Raw genomic sequence first — 22499 nt, forward strand, 5'->3', positions numbered from 1 at the left:
ATCACAAATTCTCTTTAAATTGCAAAGGCAAAAAACAAACAAGTTATTTCCCAAACTGTACTTTGCTTTTTGTCCTTCTCTCCCACACCAGAAGTGAATCACCCGAGATGGAGCTGATCAGGAGCTGTCAGCTCTAATTAGAGCACTGTGGCTGTCAGTCACCAGTAACCCTTGGGTATTCCCTTTCCTAAATGTATGAAAGATTTATATCCTGGAAGTTGGTCAGCATTTCTGGCTGCTAGATGGAACAACAGGACTATGCTAAATGCATTGATAATCGTATAGCTGCAGCACTATTTGAGTTCTAACAGCTAAGCACACAAACACATGCACTGACCACTGCTCAGGAACCACACTGGTGTGTCAGGAAAAAAAAAATTAAGAAGCCATTTTTCCTTATTGCGCAGTTTGTTTCCTAACTTACTCAGCTGGCATTTATTAATAGTGTTGCAATTCTACATTAATTATTATTAAGTACCAACACAAAAGTGCACAGAATTTGTCCCTGCCCCAAACAGCATAAGCAGCTCTGATTCAGTGTCCCATTGCCAACATTTCACACAGTGGTTCAATTACCAAAGCCTGGCCATTGATGTATCTGTTGTCACACCAATTTACAAGCTGCACTGGCACTAGCTGGGATACAGTCTGCAAGCCCAAACTTGCTGGCGAAGACAAGTCAGCATTAATGACCATACAAAAATGAGAATCTAGTATCATGAAAAGCAGTCACACAAAAAACAAACACCAATATCCTGTTATTGTCTCACATTTTCAAATCAAAAACTTACATTTTCAAGTGAAAGATTTATCACTGAAGGGCTACACAGAAAGATCACAGCTGTTCATACACTTCCCAAACTGCACACGTGATAGCAAAACTGTGCAGAAACTCTATACACCACCACAAACACAAAATATCCACAGTCATCACTATAATACAGACGCAGATCATGAAATAAAGAGGTGACCAGGCAGAAGTCAGAATTGCGAGCCAGCAGCAGGGCATGACTCCCCCCTTTCTGGCTCTGCACTGCTGTGTAGGCACACTGTCCCAAAAGATCATTTCTCTGAAGTGAGAATATGAAGACAGCGCAGAGCAGCAGATCACAGACAGGCACATGAATCAAAGCAAACCTTCAGGTGAGTTCAATTCAAGCCCTGAGGCTTCACACACACAGATAGAAGTCGTATGGACTCTCTTTTCACTCACTATTGTTGTTTTCCATGAGGCCAAGAACACAGAGCTCTCATTTTAAGACAGTAACAAAGTGTTTCTGATAGAAAAAGAAAACTGAAAGATAATGAAATGAGTAACAACACTGATAATTATTCATTTAATTATTGGCGGAAGCCTGAACAAGAAAAAAAAATGTGTTAGAAGCAGCTTGAGTTCAACACAGCCTTAAAATAATAATTAAAAAAAAAACAACAAAAACACCCCATCACATGCCAAGGCTGAAAGGATTTTCATTCCACCATGTGGTTCCCTCATCCTGCCAGCCAAGCTCCAAGCTGCTACTGCAGCTTTTCTCTCCATAACCCTGATCTTTTCCTCCCTGTGCTGTTCAGCCAGCGGACTCACCAGCCACAGAAGCATAGGAAAGTTATATATTCATAAAAGCACAAGGGCACAAGGCTGGCACATTCGTATTCCTGAACTTAAGGCTGACAAGGCAACGTTGAGGTTTTTTTCCCCTCTCTGTCTTTCTCTCATCTCTTCAGGAGAAATTGCTTCATGATTTTCGGTTGTGATAAAAGATCAGCAGTTCTGGGGTGACCGGAACGTGTTCCCTCATGAACAAAGAATGGGTGAGGACAAAATCATCACCCTTCCCACTTGTCCCTCGTTGCCTAGAAGGATCAGCCTGCCAGAAGAACTCAATGTCTTACCAAGCAATTCTGTATTTTGAGAGACAACGTGGTGGTTCCCAGCTGTTCTGTGTGGGGCTTTCATGAAGCACACAGTGTTAGGAGGAGAGGAAAGAGACCACCACAGAGCCCTGAATTAGCTCAAACAGCCCTCCAAAAGAAACCTGCAGCCACTCCTGTCTGGGAACAGATCCAAAGTCATGACCTCAGTAATGAAGGGCTCCACCTCTCGTCCAGGATCCATTACCTTCTTGCTTTCCCAATTATTTATGCTACCAAAAAAACAGAAGCACGGAAATTAGTTTTCCCTCCCTTTCACTTCCTCTCTTCGCAGCCCTACAGAAATAGCTGGGTTGTGCAAGACAAATACCCACAAAACAACAATGAAAGCAGATGCATCAGGACGAAAAGAAGACATATATGAGATTGCTACTGCGTGTGCCAATTCTGAGTGCAGCACTTGTTCAGCCTACAAACGTGGCAAACTATGAACAGCACAGTAAATTACTTACAGAGCAGCAGACCTAAAGCAGACTTCATTAGTCCTAACTGACAACTAACGGTTTGATTGTATTTTGTTGCTGAGCTTTTGATTTGATTTTGCCTGTACTACGCTCAGATTTGCTTCTTGACTTTCAGATCTATTCACCAAGAACACAATTTTCCAGAAATGCCCATGCCACATTCTATGACCAAAGCTTCCCAGCAAAGGGCAGGACTTGCTCACCTCACTTTAACTCTGTGAGGTGTGAGCCCAAGCCCTTGCTGCTCAACACCCAACACCTTCCCTGAGCCCTGAGGCGCCTCACAGGTCCTTTGTAGAACTGATTTTGAACTCATCCCTCTACATCCACAATGCCAATTTCCAGAAAACTCTCTTGACCAGAGAGCAAGATGTCATCCCCCATTTCCAATGGATGCTCTTTTGTGATACTCATCCTGTAGGTAGATGTAACAACTTACTGAATTATACCTTTGCCTTCTCTCAAATCTCTCAGTCTTTCTTCATGCTGCCTACCAAAACATACCGTGTCAGATATTCTCTATGCTCTCACACTCACTCAAAACTGTCTCACCTTCCTCAGCCTTCCACCTCTGTGACTTACAGCTCTCCGATCTCTTGTGATGGTTTCACACCACTGGCTAGACAAACTCCACCACCCTGCTCTCTCACTCCCCATCATGAACAGGATGGGGAGAAAATATGACAAAAACAAAGCTTACAGGTTGAAATAAGAAGATAGGAACCACTCACTAATTACCATCATGGGCAAAACAGACTCAGGATACCGAGATTAATATAATTTACTTTCTAATACTAACAGACTAGAGCAGTGAGAACTAAAAGCAAACTAAACACCTTGCCCTCGTTCACACTCTTCTACCTCCCAATCCCAAGCAGTGCAGAGGAAGAGGGTTAGTCCATAAACCTTCATGTCTGCTGCTCCTTCACTCTCACTCTGCTCCTGATCCATACGGGGTTCCTCCCACAGGTTGCTGTCCTTCCCAAATTAATCCTGCACGCACTTCCCACAGGCTGTCACTCTTCAAGAACAACTCCAACACACACCTGTATCACAGGGCCCATCCTTCAGGAACTCACTGCTCCAGCACAGACCTGTGGGCAGCAGGTCTGAACGTAATACTCTGCCGTGCTGCCTGGTGTACAGCTTTGTTACTCCTGGTGCACATCTAGCAGAAGCAATAAAGAGTTAACATTGAATAAAGACAGACAACTGAGAACAAGGCAACTGGAGGAATTTAATGCTATTAGAGCTTGACATGGTACTTGAAAAGTTCTGAAGGAATGATCACAGAATTCCCATACCTTTGACCAGGTAAGTTTTTCAGCTTCTAATATTGACAGTCTCAGAGATGAAGGGACAAATAAGATCACGGCTTTCTTAAGAACACACTGAATATTTATGAGGGCCTCAACTCCACGTAATAAAGGCCATATTCACTGACTGTGATTATTTGGATGCTTTAGGGACAAAATAAATCAACAGGCATGAAAGAGGATCGCAAAGTCAAACAGGAAAATCTGCACATAATAACAAAGATAGCAACTATCTGGCAAATCTGCATCACAAGGAAGAAAAATACTATGATTAAACATAATAAGACTTCACTTGAAATGCAAAATACTCAGGAAAAAATCCTGCCAACTCACACAAGGACCAGCGAAGAGGAAGTAGCTGACTATGCAGCAAAGCCCATCGTGTAGGGAAAGCATAACAGCAGAGAACCAGATGCTACTACACAGCCTCTGCCATTGCGCTGAAGTGATTTCTATTGCTTGTTTCTGAAGTGCATGACCATCAGCCCCTCTAGCTTTGCTCTCGCTGCAGTGCTTCTTGAATTCTGAGCCATAACAAGTACCTATCGCCCAAAGTATTGCTATCTTTCCTTATAGCATCTGTGAGCTGCTAACACTGCTGGCTCAAGCAAGTTCAGCCAGTAATCATTCCTAACATTTTGCAGCACTGTACTCCTTCCACAGCTGAACCCTAGGTAATAGCAGGACTGAGATTATCTCAACAAGAGAGGAAAAGCAGAGAGCTTGCAGTGCCACTTAATGGTTCCCTCCCTGAAACTATAAGCACTGAACACAGTCTTGTTACAGCTGGGGGCTCCTTTTATCCCACTACATAAATGAAATCTTTCATACCTAAAGATCTTCACGCAATCTAAGATTTCACCTATTAAAGTAACACATTGCTATCATAAACGTGAACTCCCAAGTAATAGAAAGCAGTTCTGACGTATAAACTCTTGAATGTCTTGGCATTTAGAGTTAGTTTTGAACCCTCTCTAACCCTTCAGTTACAGCCTGCGCTACACAGCTTTAAACTTGACTTTCCACTTTCAGCAGTCATTTGCATGTATGTCTCTTCAAAGAATGGTATTTGCAACTGTGTGTTGTAATGAGAAGCTAATTAACACAAATATGGTTATTAGCAAGTTACAGACATTTACAAGACAAAAAACTCCAGACCAAAGCCTACGGTTTACTGCGTCACAGGGAGAAAGAATCTCAAGGATGGGCTAATAGCAACCACTAACTACATCACCGTGGGCAAATGGCCAACACTGCAACTCTGTTTCCCCTTCTGCAGTGGGATTGTAAAACTCATTTACTTTGCCAGGTAGTTCTCCAGCTTAATTAAATCATTACCTTTAAATTAAAGGCATTACAGAAATGCCAGGAAGTAGCACCTGAATTAGAAGGTGGGGATGACACTGTAATGAAGCAAGACTATTTTCACCATCAACAGCAGGCGCAGTAAAAGGTCATTCACAGCATAATTGTGAAACCACATTCCAAGCTTCTGAAGGTAAGATGACTTTTCCCAAACCTTCATTAAGGAAGAGGATACATGCCAGCATCACCAGATGCTGTAGTGTCACAGGTGATCTACAGTGATTTCATTACTGCTAATCTTCCCTTTTCCTTGTTCTTTGTTTTCTAATAGCAGCAAAATATCACAGCTCTTGAAAGAATACTTTCCACAGGCAACCATTTTCAGTATGATCAAAGACCTATTAAGAAAATTGCAGAGGAATATTTCCCTTCAAGTCAGTAATGCTCAGCACAGAGTTTTCAATCTATCCTTCATAAGAGACACAGTAGAGGCACTCCCACTTTTCGTCTGGGAGAGCTGCTCCCAGATATCACTGTACTTTAACATCCGCCATGCACAACCCTATTTTCAACCCTATGCAAACACTGGGGCATCGCTGGAAGATGCCCTGCTACTGCTCAGGCTTTTCATTTTGAGGGTAGCAGAAGAAACTTATCTTTAAACCATAGGAAACAGCCAGTCGGCAGCAGAAGCCCGGTTTCATCGGGTATTCTCAGCAGAGCTGTGTCTCAGTGTAAGGCACGAAGCTGAATATGTCCATATCCCAAACTGCACTCCAGCTCTGTCACAGAACGCCCCAGATACTAAAAGGCACATCTCATCCTAAAACTGCTTCATCTGTAACGGGAAGTCATCAAAATCAAAACTAGGAAAACAGGTGTCTATTTTCTTTGTTACACTTGAAAAAGATGCCCTCAAAAACCCATTACATCCCATCTCTGCATTTAGAATGAGAGTGTAAACAGCAAAAACACCCTTCTGCTCCTTATTGCTGAAAGGTGAGCAGGGAGACACACTCACATAGGAAAGGTCAGCCTGAAGAATGCTTTCTATGCTCTGAGATCTCTCTGCATTGACTGGATGCATGCTACGTAACTTGTTTGGTTAGAAAATAGAGGAAGATGCTCTGAAAACTACATTTGCAACAAATAACTCCATACATCCCCTTGTTCCTATTGATAAATATAAATTTGCTTTAAAAATGTGTATCTGTGATCAGAACAATCAAAACAGCTGGAAAGGAATTTTTTCATTAAGTCAGAAGGTGCACTTGTAGCATTGTGCCCACACAACCCCATTCTCCAGCTTCTGTAACGCCTGTTTGCCAGGTGCCTGCTTTGCAGTCCCCTGACTCCTGCATTTGGCTAAATTTGACAGCTGGAAGAAGTCCCAAAAGCTCTCAACACTTCTCTTCATATAAAAAAGAAAGAAGGAAAAAGCTGTGTCCAGGTGAGACTCATAGACAGGCCAAGAGACAGGTTAGTGACAAAGACCACCACCTCGTGGCCTCAGAGAAGCCGTGCCAGGGATCAGCCTGGACACACCGACCCTCAGGGCCCAGTTTCCATCAGTACTGCTGCTCCCTGAACGCGGTGCAGACAGAGCCAGAACCAGGAATTCGCACCACTTCTCACAGCACTTTGCTGGCCTTCGTTAAATCATAACTTCTCATGCTACTTCCCCTGCCATAATGAGGCTAGTGTTAAACTGCCTTATTATGTTGCTGCAACAATTCATATTTGCAAAGTACTTTGAAGGTCTGAAGAGCTGTATTCACTAATTATTACCTGTCTTGAGACACAGACTGAATATTCAAAGTGCTGGCCTGATTCATATGCAAGTGCACGTCACATAAGCATGCGGTATGCACTGAGACTCAAAAATAATAGCAAAGATGGCTTTTAAAGAAGAGTTTGTTCTAAAGTCAGTTTTCAGTACAAAAAAAATACATGATTCTTATTACCACAATTCTTCTGTTAGCTTGAATTTAAATTATTCCTTGTTGTTTAGATGAGCACTCTATAAAACATCCGTTTGAGAAAATAAACACCAGCCAGCACAAGACAGAAAGATGATGCAAAATGATCCTGTCCCTAAAGGAAAGTCTGATGCTTCAGAACTTAAACCTTTGCTATCGAGCTGAAAGCTAGCCAGCAAGTTCCCCACAGCAGTTGATGGGCAGTGCAGAGCCAGAGCTTGTGCTAAAAGTACCGGCAATCGGAGCACTGGTAATGCAGCATCACAGCAGGCAGGTGCCTTTATCCTCTGCTCCGTCAGACACTTTGCAGCCTTCCCACAAATCAGCATGCTTCTCCCATCCCTTGCGAGCACATCCCATGCATTGATGACAAACAAAAGCAAGATGAGAAAGCCATTGCTGCAAGTGCTATAACAAATAGACTGCTTATGTGTTTTTTACAATCCTTACTGTGTTCACCTATGTGTGAGAAGGAATGGCTTCTAGAAAAGGAAAACTTTCCACAAGTTAAAGGAAAATGGTGCTTTGCAGACAACCTGCGTACTAAACAGACTCCTATTTGAGGGTAAAAGAGCAAACTACAATTTCCTTCAGTAATAACAGAGTGATGTTGCATCTTCATCCTCCTGCATCACACTGAGCCAGTACTCAGTACCTCCCAACTGGGCCTTCACATTTCCTGAAGGACTGAACCATAATAAAAAGCCACAGCAGCAGGCAGGTAAATTTTCATTCTAATCCTCTCCACCTCCCTACCCCAAACAAAACCAAACCACTCCGGCCAACATATTGTGACAACAATGCCAAGATGCATCCCATGCACACTATTACTGCCCTACAAACATACATTATTTTAATGCAGCATAAACAAATACTCTCATTTGTTTAACACCACATCGAGCCCCAGCGATTAAAACATGTATAATGCACAGAGCAACGTTCACACACGCGCTTTTTATAAGCTCTGAAGATACAATTATCAGTATTGCCACATACAGAATATGCATTATTTTTTAATTACACGAGACAGCTGAACAACACCGAGCCTCCTTCATTACAGAATCACAGAATGGCCAGGGTTGAAAGGGACCTCAAGGATCACAAATCTCCAACCCCCCTGCCACATGCAAGGCCACCAACCTCCACATTCAATACCAGCCCAGGCTGCCCAGGGCCCCATCCAAGCTGGCCTTGAACACCTCCAGGGACGGGGCATCCACAGCCTCTCCGGGCAGCTGTTCCAGCACCTCACCACTCTCATAGTATAGAGCTTCCCCCTGACATCCAACCTCAATCTTCCCTCCCTCGACTTAAAACCATTTCCCCTCGTCCTGCGGTTCTTTCAAAGAGTTGATTCCCCTCCTGTCTCTAGGCTCCCTTTAGGTACTGCAAGGCTGCAATGAGGTCACCCCGCAGCCTTCTTTTCTTCTTCTTACAAATCAGCACAACTTCGGTTCTCGTTTTCCTCCAACAGGCGGGGAATACCGGCACTGCGAGCATCCTAAGGCGCGCTGTCTCAGAGCCGTAGAGCACTGAGTCTGAAGGAAGGAGGGCAGGGAGCTCCTGAAGGACAGACAGCCCGGCTTCCCGCAGACACAATACCGCGCACACCATCTCCCGTCGGGCTGCGGATGGCGCTGACCCGGCGGCAGCTGCACCTGTCAGCGCCGCGCACACCGAGGATCGATACCGGCGTCCCTCAGCGCCGCTGCCGCCCGACCGCACCGCCCGGACGAACAAAGGGCTCCTCTTCGGGTCGGCGTTAAAATTCACGCTAACTAGAGAACAATACCGCCCGCACCTCCACACCCCCGCCCGGGCACGGCGAACCGCTGCGGCGCTGCCCCGCCAACCTCCGGCCCGCCCCGCCCGCCTGCGGAGCCCCGGGGCGGCTCGGCGAGGGGCGCGGAGGCCTCACCTGCCACCGTGTACCGGTCCAGGTAGTTGAGCACGTTGCCCACGCTGAGGATGCCGGCGGCCGCCACCCGGGCCCGGCCGAGGCTGGGTGCCTTGCGGCGGACGATCGGGCGCTCCGGGCGTTTGCCGACCGCCGGCGGGTTCATCCTGCCCGATAGGGTCTGCACTTCTCCCTCGGCGCCCCGACCGCAGCAGCCCCGTTCGCCGTCCTCTTCCTCCTCTTCGTCCCCGGCTCGGAGCCGCCCGCCGCAGCCCGGGCTGCTGCCGGAGGAGCCGTCGCTTTCCAGACACATCATGTGCCGCTAGCGGGAGGCGACCGCGCCGCGCGGTGACCGCCTCAGCGCTGCATCCCGCCGCCGCCTCGGCCGCCTGCCCGCGGGACCGGCCGCGTCGCCGCCGCCTCCTCTGACAGCTGGGCGGGCGGGGCGGGGTGCTGAGAGGCGGGGTTACGCGCCGGTCACGCCCACCCCGCCCCGTTGTCCCCCGTCCTCACGGCGGCGCGCGCCCCGCGCCCACAGCCGCCCCCCAACGGCTGCCCCGCGAGCTTCCCGCGCTTTTCGCTTCCCGCCCTCTCCCCTGAGGGGCGTTCTGTTCTCCTCAGCCCGCCTGAGGACGGCACCTGCCTCCGTCCCCGCGGGCGGCAGGGAAGCGCTCGAGCCAGTTTGAGTCGCTCTGCTTTGGGCCTTAATATTCAGTGCCCTTGTTGTTAATCTGCAGCGCTACGCGGTCGTTTATGAAAAATCGACATTGCGTGCCGGATCCAAGCAATACCAGTACCCGATAAACTTGGTACACTCGATAATAAACTCCACAAAGGCAAGCTAGGTCCCCCCTCAGATCAGCTCGTAGCCACAAATCCAGCTCTCGCGCCGTTCCGGCTCACAGCTGGCTGTGCAGGGCTGCGCAGGACGGGACGGTGTTCTCTGATGTTCTGGAATGCGCTGCCGACCTCACAGCTTCCTGCTCAGCCCCGGCTGATTTTCCTATTGCACAGAAGTGGCTTCAGGAACAACACCCGTCTTCAAAGGAAGTAAAATAGCTCCAAAATTCCCCATGGTGGAAAGGGCTTCGCCCTGCTCCCTATAAAGTTCCACCTCAGAAGAAGGACCAAGAGACATTCTGTTTTAAAAAGAGGAGCCTTCAAAGAGACAAAAGAGTTCATAACCAGAGCGGCTCCAGCCTGACATATCCATGCTAAGGCTGCAAAAATGCTCCAAAATAATAATAAAATGACAGCTAAGGGTTCACATGCACCTGCCGGCAGCGTTGTGTCACGATTTCGGAATTCTTACCTACAAAACTGTATCTGGGATACATATTTAAACAAAACCTGACACCTACCTGGGAACAAACCGCATTGCTCAGGCGTTGCTCATAGCCTGCTTTGTCACACGCTGCTCAGAGCACAAGCAGCCCCAGCCCTGGCCAGGCACTGATGACATCAGGGCTGGGCTGTGCCACCAACCTGGTGAGATATGGCAGGAGGAACCCCAGCAGGTGAAAAGGGCACTTTTAGTCAGCGTGATTTTGAGTGCTGCTTGGGCAACGTGCCGGGAAGGAGAGGAGCCAACATCACTTCTGATGACACGTGATACTCCCAACAAGTGAGAATCGGTCTGCATAGATGCTATAGGGAACTGAAATGGAGCAGAGGAGGCTCAGAGAAGACCTTATCGCTTTCTACAGCTGCCTGAAAGGAGGTTGTGAAGGGTGTGGGTCAGCCTCTGCTCCCAGGTAACAGCAATAGAATGAGAGATGATGGCCTCGAGTTGCACCAGGGGAGGTTCAGGTTGGATATTAGGAACAATTTCTTCTCTGAAAGAGTGGTGAAATAGTGGCTCAGGCTGCCCAGAGAGGTGATGGAGTCACTGCCCCTAGAGATGTTCAAGACATGTGGAGTTGTGGCACTGAGGGACGTGGCAGTGGTATGGTGGGGATTCACCGATGGTTGGACTAGAGGATATTAGAGATCTTCTCCAACCTTTACGATTCTATGATGTCAGTAATGGAAACAGATTCGCTTGCGTTAATACAGGATGTTCCAGTTAATGTCTGAATCTGAGGAATCTTTTTAGTTGTTGTTTTTTGTTGTTGTTGTTGTTTTTAAGCTTTTAAAAGCATGTGCAGATCAGATTTGACTGACTGCATGGTGAAGGTTATACTGAAAAAACTGTTTCTTCACGTTCCCACTAATTCCAGAATTCGCATAGTGTACAATAATGTGGTCAAGTGATAGCGCTCGCCTAGAATATCCCATAGTCCAAAAGGAGAAAATCAGGGTATAATTGAAAACAATAAAATAAAATCAGGAGTGAAATGGCTTTAGCAAGACCACAGATCTTGGCCAGCTGTGAAGGCAAAATCAATGGGTTAAGGCAGACAGGCAGTGAACACAGCTGAGCTGAAGGATGAAGGTTTCAGATATTAGGAAAAAGTTATCCAAAAGACTGGCCAGGCGCTGGCATAGGCTGCCCAGGGAGGTGGTAGCATCACTGTCCCTGGAGATGTTCAAGAAATGTGGAGGTGTGATACTAAGGGCCATGGCTTAGTGGGCAATGCTGGTGGTAGGTAGACTGTTGGACTAGGTGGTCTTAGAGGTCTTTTCCAACTCAAATGATTCTATGACTCAAAGAACTCCTCAGAATCCCTCACCTATGTATTGTCTGCTCCAAAGTCTGTTCCACTCTTTGCTCACTGCTTGGGCTGCCCACGGGCATTGCAGAGCCCAATGTCTAGTCTTGTGTTGCAGCGAACATTGTGTTCAGAAGATGTTAATGAGATTAACAGGTAAGGCAAAATTAAGGAGCTTAGTTTAATGCATCAAATGCTCCCCTGGAAAGCAGTTATATTGAGGAAAGACGGCCATCAAATATGGAGCAAAGCTGGATGGAGCTGAAGTGGCTTATAAGTGTATCCCTTCATTTCTGACACAGAGAGGAGCTTCAGGTCAGGAGTATTCACAGATAGAGCACAAAGAAGGAGGCCCTGGTTAGGCTGTTACTTCCATACAGCCAACTGTAGCACCTTCAACTCGACATGGAAACTCACAAACAGAGCAGAGCAGATGCCAGTGCATCCATATCATGGGACTTATGTGAAGGAAAAACAGGGAATTGGAAAAATTGTGATGGAATTGGCATTAGTGGCAAGATGATTCATATTCCTGAACTGCTAAAATCACTGGTTACTGCCTCTCCAGAGGAACAGAGTATATTCTAACTTAAATACACTACTGGTATTTTTTGCTGTTACAGGTTGTTGAGAGGGGATTTGATTACAGAGTGCAAGTTCTGTCACGGGGAGAAAAATGCCAGCACTAAGGGCTCTAATCAAGTGGAGAAAGGCATAGTAAGAATCAGAACAATGGCTGAAAGCTGGAGTTAGAAAAATCCTAATGAATTGTCTGGTTCACATTTGTTACTGAATGATTATACCCTGGAACAAAATGCTAAAGAAGGGTGTATTCTCCACCCCTTCATGGCATTGCATTCATGTTGATTGCCTTTCTATGAAGTACATTATTGAACTCAAATATGAGCTATTGCAATCCACACCAAAAGCTGTCTGTGATTTAGTGATATAAGGAGGTCAGGCTGGATGGGTTCAAGTCCGAACCCTGAGGATAGAAATTCTTACACTGTTAGCCAAGCACTCATTTTCAGCACCCACTTCAGTCTTTGGGTAGATCTGAGCTTAGCCCCAAAGAAAAGACATTACATCAACCAGATTGCTGGACGGTGGTGTTCTCATGGCCCTGATCATAGAGATGAACAGCACCCCCCCTTCAGCATGTCCCCAAAAGCCCCCCGAATTCGCAGTTGTCTTTTCTTCATGGTCTCAAACACAGGTTTGCTGTCTGGATGAAATCGCATGAAGCCACTCACATGTCCTTAACCATTCTCTGCTGGCTGATACCTGCAGACATATTTCTGAGACTTCAGCAAGGCAAAGAACAAACTCACTTGTTAGTAGCCCTGCTCTTTACTAGTGCAATCAACAATGTTTATCCCTTCAGAGATTATTTTCTTCCTTCCATTATTTTGTTAGTATTTTAAAAGCCTGAAAATATTTATTTTACTTTATCCAATCTGCACTTACTGATATTTCTTCATCTCAGAGTTTTAGAGCTGGTCAGTATGAGCAACGGCACTTGTTTGACAGCAGCTATATTTTATCCTTGAGGAAACAAAACCACACTGCCAGCACACAAACATTACATCTACAGTGATGCAGACAGCTAGCTGGTCCATGGGCCAGACCTGGTGCACAGGAAGTTTGTGATCAGACTGCTACTTTCTCTCATTAAGATCCTCTGGTGTTAGGCATCAGCAGCTGCCTTATTCCCCACCCCTTATTTTGGAAATGGCAAGAAGTGATTAAAAGAAAATGCCTTTCTATCCCTAAACTCTGCTTACTTGGAATCCAGATTCCCTCTTAATTTAATAAAAATCTTGGGAAAGTCACTTTTTTGTACTTTAAGGTCACAACAATCTCTTTAATACACAACTGTCAAAGGGCTGGAGTCTCCCTAAAGTAAATCTCTGCAAAAACTTACACCAGCCTACCCTCATCAGGAGCAGTTGCTGCCTGCAATAACCTAACATATTAGACCACAAGGAAAATGATTATGTCTCAGATTTTGTCTTTTTCTCATGTTTTGCTAAATCTGGTTTGAAGTCAAGACTCAAGCACAAGGACATGCTCAATATCTCTTATTTAAGAAAAATAAAGTTGCACGGAACACTGAACTGCAGGATCACAGACCCCAGATTTCAGATATAAACATCAAACAGACCAAAGATTATGAGAATTTGCATCAAAAGGTAATCGTCCAGGTTGCAGGAGCACAACACAAGACAGTGACAGAACTCTGCAGCTCTATCCATTTTTGGACATTGACCAGATTGCAACTCTGCAAGAATAAAAATAACAACCCTGCAATTACCTACATTCCTGTTATGTCCTGGCTTCTATTTTCTTCATTATCTCCTTAGCTAAATTGTCCTGTTACTAGCAAGCGATCCTGGACAGCTGCATTTACAAGCCTCATCCAGCTCAGAAGTTTCTTGTGCTGTCCTGCTGAGAATCAAACAAGTCTTCCAGTCCAGCTAAGAGGGTTACACGTGAGCCTGAATCTCCATGCTGTCTGGCAGTCACTCTTTGAAACAGGCTACCTCAACTACCTACGGAGACCAGCCTCCTAATTTAGTTGAGATGTGAGTTCAGTGTTTGGCGATGTAAATACCACCCAGGTTAGCAACTTTTTTCTCCACACTCACACATGATGTGTCCCACTGAGGAGAGCTTTGGGCACCTGTGCACTGAAACCTGTTTGAGCAGGGTGCCATGTTCACAGAGCAACACAGCCTGACCTTCAGAAGCATTTCATCAAGCAGAGAAGATATGAATAATGCCCCAAGATACACTGAGGTCTCAAAAAGCTCTCAGAAGGCAAATTATACTCTACCTCAGTGTCAAAATATATTGGTCTTGAGACAGAGACAGCAACTCAGAGGAAAAATCCATGAAGAGCAGTTGCCATTGCAGGGCCTGGCTGCTTTCTAACATTTACACTCTAGTTCCTGAAATGATAAGTTGGATGCAGAAGGAGCATCCAACATTTAGCTTTTGTAAAATATAAGCAGCCTCTCCCTCCCTCCCTTACAATCATACATAAATGCCTGAAAATTTGAAAGTTTTCCAGTTATGGTATTTTTCAGTTCCAGTTTGCCTTGCATAGTATCTCTCACGCCAACCAAAACTGAACATAAAAAGTTGAAATAATTAAAAACCAGAAGAACTCTATCCTTCCCACATCCAACAAGAAAAAAACACACACAAACACCAAGCCAATTCCTAGCAGGCTGTTCAATATCAGAGTATGCGGAGGCAGTTGTTCCAGCAAGCAAACAACACCGCTATCCTTTGCAATTTCTTAGTGAGTGGCCTTTGATGTTTAGGACTGTTGAATGTAATAATCCATCCCCAGAAGTTCTGACCTTCATTATACTCACAGGAGGCTCAGTGCTCCAAGTAAACAGAGGCTGCGGTCTCACCTCAGGTCCCAGTGGGGACTATAATTACTAGTGTGCCACATTTTTGGCAAGTTTTGCCCCATGTTTGAATGAAGGATGTTGAGCCTGAACTACTGCCTCCTCCCACCAGAGGAGTCAGATTTTGCAGATGATAACATGCATATTTGCTGTTAGTGTCCCACTTCTCAGAACAGCTAAATGCTTGAGGTCTGATTAACCAGCATTTAAGAACCCAGTGTGGAATGGAGAGTTACAGAAATAGCGTTCTTACACTACCCCAGCATTTTAAGAAGGCACTGCCAAGTCCATGTGGGAGCAGAGGAATCCCAAAACAATAGGGACAGACCCAGCAGTTACCAATTTATGAATAGCTTCCTGGCATCTTACAAAAGGGCTCAAGCCACGAGAAGGGGATCCTTACAAAAACAACATCAAGAGAAATAGTTCCAGTGTTTGTTTTTGCCCGCATAAGGTAGGAGGAGAGATGAGGTCACGCAGAAGTGGAATAGGCTGAAACTTTACAGCTCTGGATGCCTGGTTTTCACAGTCATGTTGACCTAACTCATGTCAAGTGTTTCCTCGAGAAACTGAAAATTCCAACTCAATGCCAGTAGCTGTAATTAGCAGTAATTTTCTCAGACATCATCCCAGAAATCACAGTCCCAGTCTCATAACCTCATCTGATTTATGTTAAGACATCATCGGGGTCACTTGAATTTATAATACTCCATGTAGGCTGAACCATTTGCAAGTAAAAACCAGCTATTGCATCACCACTGGAAAGGCCAAGCTGCATTCAGAAGAGAGGTTAATTTTATATCATATTTAGTAATTTCCACATCTTTTCAGCGTTTACAGTTCCATCTGGCTCATAATAGGATATTGGGGATGCACTCTTCTGAAGTGAACAGCGGTTATATTCTTGGATTGAATGTTTGTCTGCAATGAGATGGGACGGGATTTGTCAACAAGGTACATAGGATGAAGGGAACCAGCTCTTATTCTTCAGTAGTTCAATTTCCAAAGTCCACAGTGGTGACCATTCCACTGGATCAAACAGAGCAGAATATGCAAGGGTTACCTCATTAGTGAACTTCCCTGCACAACTTGTAAGAAGATCAAGAATACTCAGAGGGCTCTGAGCAGTTATAGCAAAATCAGGACAGTGAGCATGAAAAAAAAGTCATTCAGAGCTAAAGCACCCTCCAAAATTGGAAAGCTCAGCTGTATTTCTACTCAAGGTAATGGTGGCTACACGTACTTGTGAGGTAACAGTTTGAGTGGAGGCAAGACCAGGGAAGTGTTCTGAAGAAGAACATCCAAATTATTCTGAGATCATTCAGATCTTGAAAGAGAAAGAAAGAGGTTTTCAACCCGTTGCTCAGGTAAAGTAGTGTGGACTAAGGGGGTGGGAAGGTTTGAATTTAAAGTTATATTTTATTGTGTGGAGAGCAAAGGAGAGAACATGTCAGTGAGATTGATGCAGAGTAAAAGGACAAGAGCTGCCAGTTAGAACAGAAACGATTCTATAAATCATCAACTACTATTTCTTATTTCAGTTAACTCGGATTTCTTATCAGAAAAATATAAATTAAGCCTCATCAAAAAAGGGAACTGATTACATAATTGTTAGTTGTGATACCTGGATGGTCTTTGTTGTGTGCAAACAGAACATGATCAGTTCTGTGTGTAGTGTTTAGTGTTTTAATAGGGCCTATTTCTCAACGCTGAAATAATTGTGAGTCCAATTAGGAGAAAAGTTAGAGAAGGCAGAGAAATAAAACCTGGGAAGCCACTCACTGAGAAGGAGGCTACAAAATGCATACTAAAGCCATAGAGGAGGATGTTTTTGATAAATTGGAATCTATAAATAAAGCAAAGGGATAACGAAGCAAAAGGACACACAGAATATACTGTAAACAATATATTCGTTTTCAAGTCTATTTTAACATGAGAGTAGTGTTGACAATGTACTGCTTCATCATCAGGTAAAGGAGTGGAGCTGTCAGCAACAGACTGCTGCAGTCTGAAGGTAGTAAGGCTTGAGGTGCTTTTAATTCAGCAGTTCAGAGACTGTTAAAAGAGCTGGATGAGGGCTCTCTGGTCTGCTGACAGAATACATGCTCATAACTGTTAATAGGGAGAACTTCACAAGTCTGGAAGTGCATTGGTGTTGTGCTGATATTTTTTAAACGTACGTCTGCCAGCCTGGCAACAGTTCTGAGCAAAGCAACGTAAGGTCTGACACAGGGCTCAGCTAATGGAGAGAAAACGGATATCGCGTAATTAGTACTAATGCACAAAAAATTATTAAAATGTAGAACTTGCTAAATTAAATTGATTTTCATTCTAATGAGATCAAAAGTTTGCTTGCCTGCTGAAAGGTGACTGTCACTAATGGACTTCTGCACGACACTTAATTTGCTATTATATGATATGCTGATTAGGGATCCACAACATTTCATACTGAATATAAGACCTTATATGAATTAGACCTGGCTACATAATGAGTCATATGATATAATTGTAAGTGGGATGTATTACTGTGTCTCTCTGAAGGAGTCCCTCAGGAAGTTTAGTATATTGTTAGAGAAAAGGAAGAAAGCAGTCAACTATCATGTACCAGTGCTACAGCATTTAGTAAATAAGAACGGCCAGGTTTATCGCTGGAATGGTCTGGATTGATTGGCAAGTTGGAATAATACATTTTAATGTCTAGGAAGAGGACAAAGTTTCCTCTTTGGAAAGGAAAGCAGTCATTTTGGAGAAGTGACCAGGCTGGCAGTGAAAAGTCAAGTGAACATGAGTTCCCAACTGAGGGTTGTAGGAAAAAAGAGCTACAGCACAAACATGGAGTGGGAAGCAAGTGTCGTCACCTTTCAATTGCAGAGTCACTGCTGACACAAGGACAGTTCTGCTGACTGCCACTGGAGAAGGATGTGGATTAATGGAAGAGTACTCAGGGAACTGCTGCAAAAAAGTAAGGGTCTGGGAATGACAATTTAAATGAGAAATTCAAGAAGTTCAAATAGGTTTAGATTTTTAGGCCAGTGGCTGATTTGCACAAGTTTTTAAGCATATAGATAGGAAAATGAATTCAATTGCTGCAGTCTATAAAAAAACCTCACAAGCCAATATGTAAAGCTGCGGAGAGTTGAAGGGAAAAACAAGAATCACTTCTACTCCTTTGAGGATAATTAGCTGAACCAATTCTCCAGCAATTCTGGCGGTTTTGCTGTTCATTATTCAGGTCAAAAGTAGATTCTTTCTAAAACCTGTATAGTTCATACAGAAAATACTTTACAGAAGTCTATAGCTATGACTTGTAGCCATTAGGTTAAACAGGCAGAAAAGGTCCTGTCTGCTCTCCTGATCTGTTTTTAAATGCAGTCGAACAAACGTATGAACGTGCATGAAGAGTGTGTAAAAGTTAGAAGGCACTTTTCAAAGTATCCAATTGAGGTTTTTTTTCTGTCTTAGCACCTATAAAGGGAAAAACAAGCAATCAAACAAAACACAATGGAGGGCTTGACTGATGGTAGCAACTGATGCTACCAAAGAGCCTGAGTAACAACTACCCTTAATCACTTCTCTATTTCTAAGCTCACTGCTGCAAAACACAGTAAAGCACAACAGGTATGTGGCAGGAGGTCAGGTTTTAAAGGCGTTTCTCAGTAACAGAATTACAAAGTCAGAACAAAGCTAGAGGGGCTTTTGTAGTGCTTCATTTTCACGAATGTGACAGACTTCTTTCCACCTAGTTCCTTTTAGGAGGTAATTCTTCTAAGATAGATACGTGAGTATAACCTGTTCCTCTCCTGCTGCTCAGGATATCTGCCTGGGCACCTACAGCAGAGTCCTGCTTTCCTTCAAATCACTGCATCCCAGACACAGCTAGCAAAGCAAAGTCTTTTTCCAGCAGATCAATTCTTGCTGCATCCCAGTTTACTAAGAAATGCTTTGATGTTTTGGTTCGCTTGGTGGCTTTTGTTTGTTTTGATGGTGTTGTTTTCTTATTATGTTGTTTTGTTTGTTTGCTTGTTTACTCATTTGATTCATGAAAGAGAACTGAACTTCCTTTGGCAGCCTTCTTCCCTGTGAAGAAAGCTGGGCTGCATAATGGAGAACCCGCTGCAGCAAGAAGACTGCTGAAAGGTCTCCAACCTGCATCGTTCTTGAAGTGACTCAAACAGCAGTACTCACATAGATGTATCCTAGCCTTATTCTATTAATCCCACACATTCACTGCTATCACTGTAAAGAATATTAAAAACAAAACCTTTACAAGTGAGATCCATGCCTTTTAGTAGAGAATCTGGTTCAATACTGTAACTCACATTTTCCTGCCACTCATTAGCTGCACAAATTGCCACCAGCAGTTCCTCTAATTGAATTACAGCCTAGCTGTGGAATCAGGAAATGTGTTTTCTACTCTGAGAGGAAGAGAATGTAAAAGCAGAGATTGGCGCATCCTTTTGGGATATATATACTCACTGTTGATTTATGGGCAGGTCTGGAAGCTATAGCAAAAATTTTATTGGTCTAGAAAGCTGTCAGGAAGGTACCCCAAAAACAGAGATAACGGGCATTTTGTAAACACTGACTGAAGTAACCAGACCCCACCTTAACACTACTCCTAAAAATAGTTCACTTTCCAGCAAACCAGAAAAGAACCAGGGTGATCTCCTGATGGCAGCTGGTGCTTATGATGGTAGCTAATTCAGCTGTGTCTGCTCTATCTTTTCCATGAAACATGGGGCTGGAAGGACTTCTAGTTTTTGACAGCATAAAAGCTTTCCTACAGCTCCCATTTGAAGGCTGTTTTAAAGCTTCTCTATTCTGACAATTGGAATTTTTTAATCTTGTTTCCATGTTGTTCATACAGCCTTTTGCTCTTTACCTCGTGCTGTCCTTTGGGTTGGATGTGTTTATGAATTTTTCCTGTTATTTATTGTGTCTCACAGGGTAGGCTGATATCTTCTCTCATGAAACAGGTTCTTGGGATGACAGAAAAAAGGATAACCTGCACTTGTTTTTGAGCTAAGAACCTCATGTAGAACTCTATGTAAGATTTTGTTTCTGCTTTGTACAGCACAAGTAACCCTTTCTCCTTTCCTAATTACTGGAGCTGTTTTTCTCAGTCAGAATGCTGGATCCATCCTTTAGTTTTACATTTATTCTCTTGCCTCTGATTGCGCCCGAATGTTCTGTGTAGCAAAAACCCCTGCTGGCCTGCAGGTCTGTAATCCTGAATCCTGTATTGCTGAGTTGTATCCATTTCAGTTACGTTAGCCTTTAAAATTGTCCATGAATTTAAGCCAATACTCTCCCATAATTTCAGTGCTGGATATTTTCCCATCTTCTAAAGATCCAGCTTAAAATTCTTGCATTTATTCTTACATCCTCACTGGCAAATTATTCTCTTTGTAATGCTATATGATATATATCTCATGTTATCTTCCCTGTCTTGTGAAAGGAGGAGCACAACTAAGCTGAGCATTATTCCTGTTTCATAAAAGGACTTTGCCCCTTTTTCTATTTGCCTCCTTCCCTTCCTATTACTCTTTCAATAATCTCAAATTGCAATGCTCAAACAACTGTTAATTAGATCACTTTTTCCAAACTCTTAAATATAGGAGTTACAAGTGCTGTTCCCTGCTTACATGATCCTATCCTCAAGAGGCAAATTGGTCCAAACGCTCTGCTAGAATATTCCAGTTCTTTCAGTATGTTAGGGTGAAGAATTCTGCACTCGAGAGAAATTCCAGTAATATTTGTACAGCAGCTGATAAAAATTCCAGGCTTTTTTCATATTCATGTAAGTTGGTTTTGCTAATCAGATTTCCCTTCAAAATGGAAAATTTGAATCACAAACCTACTTTTGTTTATCCTTTCATTTAATTTAAATAGAATCAATTTCTGATCTCCCAAGCTAGTGTGATGTTTTTCAGCAGCTTCTTTATAATATTCTTACCACTTGCATAAATCATCTTTAAAATCATATCATCTCTTGTTGATTCAGGCACACTTTGATGAGACAAATCTAGTAGATATTATACCCAGGACTGTCTGACCTTATGTTCAATAGCATCTACTTTCTGTTCTATTATCTGGAGGCTTGTCTTTGTATAATAGTTGCTAAGAATATGTCTCTTTTTAATAATGCTACAAAGATTTTATGCAGGTGTGATTCTAATAAAAGAGGGAAGCCTTCAGAGAAGTCTTCTAGAGCTGACCCAGCAGAACTTTTTATCCATGTCGGCTCTTTCTAGTTCCTTGCAGTCTGTCTTGTCATTAGCACAAGGCAGAAAGGGAGCAGTTGTCCTTTATGGATTTTTCTGGATAATGCTAATGGATTTCAGAGCTACTTCCATGTTGCAAGGAAGACTGAGAACGTGGAAATCTCATTACAAAGTCAGCTTTTAATGATAGAAACATCAAATAACTCAGGCCCGCTCTGTTTGCAGCTTTAGACTATGCTGCAGCCAAACAACAGCTAGAAGATGATGAGAGATAACAGTGACAGTTTATTATCAATGTTGATCCTACTTTTTTTGCCCTTATGAAAAACAGGCTCAGTGATGCTGCTTACTCTTTGGCGTTTGCTTAAAGAAGAAAACTAAGGCCTTGGAAATATTACTGTTGAATAAAACTGCCAGATCTTTCCGTTTGAAGAAACCACAACGTGTGAAGGACTTGCGCAGTTCAACAATACACAAACCACTGTGCTTTTATCAACACTAAGAAGCTGGCCCTCAGTACCACATCAATATTCTGTGAGCTCCTTTCCAGGGAAACATTTTTAGCATTTGGGATTTCCTTCATTTTTCTGCCCTAACCTCCCTGTGGAACGAGTAGTGAAATACAGCAAAGTTTGTCACATCTGAGCTCCATGGGAATAGCAGTGCCCACCTCCACAGCAAACTCATGGAGAAGCATGCCATAAAAGCTGCATAATTATGTAACTTTTAACAGTAACTTTCTCTCTTAGGGCTTGGAAACATCCTCCTCCCACACGAACACGGCAGGGTTGACTTGCAGCTTGTTTGGATCACACAGGTAGGAGCTAATTTGCTTTGGTCTCAGTTATCACTGAAAGGGTGAGAAAAACAAGTTTAACAGGAGGCAGAACTCGGGCTGACTTCAGGCCATAAGAATGCCCTGCTCCATCCAAGCAACTTACTGGAGAGGTGTGGTTTTGGCACAGCATAAGGAAGAATCACACTACGTAAATAAATGTAGCTCTGACAGACTCCACTGCTGGCCCTGAACAAGCAACTTCATTTCTTTTCAATAGTCATCAAATATAATGAAAGTCTATGTGAAGAGATGAGAAAGTAGAACCACTTCAGAGGAAACACTCAAAAATTCAGTTGGCCAAATGGTACAAACCTTTGCCCAGTCACACCACAGAAGGCTATGGTTATAAGATATACCTGTGCAACTTTCTCACGTCAGCAACCTCTGGTTCATCCATTATCATTTCCACAATATCAGTCGTGTTCACTGAAGTGCTGCACAAATACTCAAACATCATGACAGTCCAAACCA

General features: G+C 43.7%; 1 protein-coding gene across 1 annotated transcript in view; it reads right to left on the reverse strand.

The window, feature by feature from the left end:
• LOC306954088 (sphingosine-1-phosphate transporter SPNS2-like) overlaps window positions 1–9209 on the reverse strand; it is a gene marked incomplete at both ends in the record, with an annotated part of 116931 nt that extends 107722 nt beyond the window's left edge. The window contains one exon of the mRNA XM_079545147.1: window positions 8915–9209. Within this exon, the coding sequence (XP_079401273.1) occupies window positions 8915–9209 (295 nt within the window). The remainder of the gene's footprint in view (window positions 1–8914) is intronic.
• Window positions 9210–22499: the final 13290 nt, after the last annotated feature.

Source organism: Tetrao urogallus (assembly GCF_951394365.1).
Source record: "Tetrao urogallus genome assembly, chromosome: 20".
Lineage (NCBI taxonomy): Eukaryota > Metazoa > Chordata > Aves > Galliformes > Phasianidae > Tetrao > Tetrao urogallus.